Source organism: Etheostoma spectabile, chromosome 20 (genome assembly GCF_008692095.1).
Source record: "Etheostoma spectabile isolate EspeVRDwgs_2016 chromosome 20, UIUC_Espe_1.0, whole genome shotgun sequence".
NCBI classification, from domain to species: domain Eukaryota; kingdom Metazoa; phylum Chordata; class Actinopteri; order Perciformes; family Percidae; genus Etheostoma; species Etheostoma spectabile.
Window position 1 is genome coordinate 27,109,446 of NC_045752.1, and position 5,000 is coordinate 27,114,445.

At 41.9% G+C, this 5,000-nt stretch overlaps 1 protein-coding gene across 1 annotated transcript in view; it reads left to right on the forward strand.

Moving 5' to 3' along the window:
• Positions 1 to 2,309: 2,309 nt before the first annotated feature.
• LOC116669766 (tyrosine-protein kinase receptor TYRO3-like) overlaps positions 2,310 to 5,000 on the forward strand; it is a 14,266-nt gene continuing 11,575 nt past the window's right edge. The window contains 2 exon segments of the mRNA XM_032499802.1: positions 2,310 to 2,681; positions 3,978 to 4,158. Coding sequence (XP_032355693.1) covers positions 2,618 to 2,681; positions 3,978 to 4,158 — 245 coding nt within the window. The 5' untranslated portion in view covers positions 2,310 to 2,617.

Sequence of the window (5,000 nt, forward strand, 5' to 3'; positions counted from 1 at the left end):
GACAACACGAGGTTTAAAGAGTTAGGAACAAAACGCACAATAACCCCAACTAACCGGCGGAGGCAGCCGTAGAGCAGCAACTCCCCTTCACTGCAGCGTCACAACGCGCTTCTATATCAGAAGTTTGGGTTTCTCTAAACTAAAGGTCCCAAAAGTGACGAGGATGGTTCCTCACACGTTACATTAATAATCATTTGGGAGTTTTTTTTGTCAATTTTATAACATTTGGAGGAAGAAATAATTGATAAAAGAACTTGTTTGTGTCTGACGAATGTAGAAAAAAAGACAAATGTCTTTACAAATTGTGTTGGCTTCACCCACCAGACTCCATGTAAATAATCAGCAATTTAAGCCTCGTGGAACGCTCTCCGTTCACAGTCGACAGCAACACATAACAACAACAAAAGGCTTTTTTTAAGTCGTATTTCCACTTTTCCAACCATCACAACTCTAGTGTTGGTGTAAATAACCACAAAGATTATATAGATATACACGTTAATACTCGTTAATACTCGTTAATACTCGTTGGCTCGATGCACGCTAAATGTGCTGTTTTTTAAATGGAGTCTGGTGTGTGTGTGTTTCCCACCAGTCTCTTACAGTAGTTGCTCGTTAAAGTTATTTTAATGAGCATTTTATTATATTTTGTTGTTTGGTTTCCATTTTTATTTCTTTCACAGACTTTAAAAAGCATTTCACAGGAAATAGATAACTATGAACAGGACAGGAGCGTGAATGGAGGAGAAGAAGAAGACGGAGTGATTACGACATAGAGAAGAAGAAGAAGACTGATTATAACGTGGAGAAGAAGAAGACTGATTATAACGTGGAGGTTGGATGTTTTTATTTGCTCCATAAACACTAACCCGTGTATTTCTGAGTCGCTGCGTGTGTTGAACGTGTTTCTCAGAGTAACTCCGTGTATTTAAACATTTAAACATTTAAACATTAAAAGATGTTTGAAGAGATCTCACTTCCTGTTCTGGAGGATTTTAAACTCATTTCACTGGAAAACTGATTCTGCAGAAGAAGAATTACTTTAGGTCGAAGGGTTCTTAAATAGTCAGAAGGACACACACACACACACACACACACACACACACACACACACACACAGAGACACACACACACACACAGAGACACACACACACACACAGAGAGACACACACACAGAGACACACACACACACACACACACAGAGACACACACACACACACAGAGACACACAGAGACACACACAGAGACACACACACACACACACACAGAGACACACACACACACACAGAGACACACACACAGAGACACACACACACACACACACACACAGAGACACACACACACACACACACACAGAGACACACACACCACACAGAGACACACACACACAGCACACACACAAACACACACACACACAAACACAACACACACACACAAACACACACACACAAGACACCACACACACACACACACAGAACACACACACACACAGACACACCCACACACACACACACACAGACACACACACACACACACACTAGACACACACACACACCACCGAACACACACACCACAACACACCACCACACACACCACCAGAACACCACACACACACACACACTGAGCCCCCCTCCCCCTTCATGTCTTCACCCGTCCTATCAAAATAAAAGCCTAAAATGCACACAAAATAATCTTTAAAAAAAAACGTCATGTTGACATTTCTTGTAAATCACAAAAACGGTTAAAAACTAAAACAAATAAGTTTTATGATGAAATGTAAATTACTTAAGTAACTCAAATTAACTTTAAATTCAGTTCAAACAATTTGTCATTGATCAACATTGAGAAAAAGGAAACTTTTTACTTAATTCTTATTTATTTAATTACTTCCGTTAATTTAAGTAATGTCATTTCATTTTTTTAAATAAATTATAAATTCATTTTAATGTAATTTTTGTCTTCAGAGGATGAAAATCAATAACGACAGTGTTTAAAAAAAATGTAAATGTTACGTACAAAATAACATCCATATAAATATGTTAAAAATTTAAATTAAAATTGGATTATTGCATTGTAATTTTCCCTCAAACACAAACCTTTGTCGAATCACATTTTATTTTTTAAGTTTACATTATCATTTCAATGAAGTTCCTTATAGGCTTCCATAATAAAATATAAGAAAGGACAAATTAAATCCAAAATATGTGTAAAAGATTTTTTTTTGCTCAACACCAATACGCTTTTGTTTTATTTTGAAGGCGCCATTTCCGGTGTCGACGCGTCTTAGCGTGTTTAACTTGACGTCACGTACTCTCAGCAGCAGCGGGTGTGTTTGCGGTTCGATAACGAACTTCTCATGAACTTTCTGCGGTTTTATCTGCTTCATTAACAAGAAAACTTAATTAATTAGTTAATGTTTCACGCTCGCTCCGCCGAGACGGATCCTGCTCCATGAATTCAGCGTTTTTATCCTCGGAACACGCACTTTTCTCCGGGTGCAAATCCTGTTTGTCCCGCTGGAGATGAGACTTCAGTGAAGGATTCGGGAGACCGAGCCTAGCCGAGCCGAGCCGAGCCGAGCCAAACTAACCCAGTTGGTGGAAGCGAGAGAAATGCCAAGATGAAGCCGGTTCTGTGGATTCTCTTGTTTTTACTGCGGATCCACGGAGGCACCTGTGGAAACGGTGAGTGTGAATTAGCTAATGCAGTGATTTATGTGATTATAATATTAATATATAATCCGTAAATTATCGGGCTATAACTCAAACATTAATCCGTGTTTTTGTGTTCGTAGTTGGGTTGAAGTTATCTCTAAGCTGTGGTCGACGGTGGGGGAAACGCGTTAACGTCACTAAGCCAAACACCGTTAGACACATTTGTGTTTAAAGGTTTTTAACGTTTCTGGAAATATTCACATTTGATAAAAACTTATCTAAGAAGCTTATGTACATCGCAGCCAACCTGTGGTCCATTCGGCTTCCACCCAACAAACCAAACAGCAGCTTATCTGAAGTTATGGGCAGGTTTTGTGTCGTTTCGCCGCTGCCTCCGCCGGTCGGAGTGCACCGCAGAGGGCTGTGTGTGAGCGGCATGAATCAGTCGAAATCTAACAATCTCTCTGCAATAAGCTCGTTGGATATGTGCCGAATTAACCAAGAAACTCATGTGAGATTAGAGAAGTCCAAGATCCGGCTGTCATTTTATTGAAATAGCTTATAAAGCAAAATTATGTTAATTTTCGTTTTTTCCGAATGAGGTTTGGCGAGAGGACTCTCCCAGGGCAAAGTGCAGGTTGGCTGTTACTGAGGGAATGTGAGCCACACACAGGCTTTATTATCCTCCTCTTATTATGCCGTCACACTGATTATCATAACCGTGTTAACGAACACTGGTGACGCCTCTCTGAGCACACAAGCCTAAAATTAAACACGAATCACAGCAGGAAATTCAAAATGAGTCAAAACAAAAATTGCAAAAATACAACTGAGTTTTAAAATAGTCTAATCTGCTTAGTTAACAATGTAAATAAGAAGATTAGTTTACTATTTTAAAACTTAGTTGTATTTATTTTTTATTTTTTTTAACTAATTCTTTATCACTGGTGTGAAAACAGAGACTTTTATAAAATTCTGACTCTGGATCAGCAATATTATTATTTATTATTTATTATTATATTATAATAGGTCAGAGGTCACATGACATTCTTAGACACACACACACACACACACACGTCAGATCTCTACGTCTTTGCAGATGTTTTGTGATGAAATGTCCCGCTGAGAAACAGAATGTTACCCTCTGATGTCATTGTCCTCTTGTCTCTGTCCCTCCGACCGTCCTGCTGTACCTCTGTCTGTCCCTCCCTCCGTCCGTCCTGCCGTCCCTCTGTCCGTCCCTCCGTCCGTCCTGCCGTCCCTCTGTCCGTCCCTCCGTCCGTCCTGCCGTCCCTCTGTCTGTCCCTTCCTCCGTCCGTCCTGCAGGCGTCTTCACCAAGCATCCGTCCAATCAGACGCTGTCCCAGGGCAAGGCGGCGCGGCTGGGCTGTGCCGTCCAGGGTCTCACGGAGCCCGACATCGTGTGGATGAAGGACGGAGACAAACTGTACAGCAGCGACCAGATGTTCCTCACGCTGGGGGACAGACACTGGGAGACATACTACAGGTACATATAACCCTGGGGGACAGACACTGGGAGACATACTACAGGTACATATAACCCTGGGGGACAGACACTGGGAGACATACTACAGGTACATATAACCCTGGGGGACAGACACTGGGAGACATACTACAGGTACATATAACCCTGGGGGACAGACACTGGGAGACATACTACAGGTACATATAACCCTGGGGGACAGACACTGGGAGACATACTACAGGTACATATAACGCTGGGGGACAGACACTGGGAGACATACTACAGGTACATATAACCTGGGGGACAGACACTGGGAGACATACTACAGGTACATATAACCCTGGGGGACAGACACTGGGAGACATACTACAGGTACATATAACCCTGGGGGACAGACACTGGGAGACATACTACAGGTACATATAACCCTGGGGGACAGACACTGGGGGACATACTACAGGTACATATAATATATAAATACCCCCCACCTGACCTGCATGTGACTGTAGTCAGCGAGACAAACGCTCAGATCAGTGGACCACGAGGTCTCCAGCCGCTCCCAGGGGCCTCTGGGAAAACAGCTGATTTCAGATCAGACGTCTCTGTTCTAACGGCTTAGATGTTGCCTGAGAAACTGACCTCAGATCTGTCTGGTTCAATGAGCCGCGGCTGATTTAATCGGCTTTACACTCAGATTCCTAGACAGAAAGGAAAAGTGTTTTACGATTCTAAAAGTAGTGATTATTTACATGGAGTCTGGTGGAGATATGCTGCTCTATACACGCTAAAAGTAGTGATTATTTACATGGAGTCTGGTGGAGATATGCTGCTCTATACACCTAAAAGTAGTGATTATTTACATG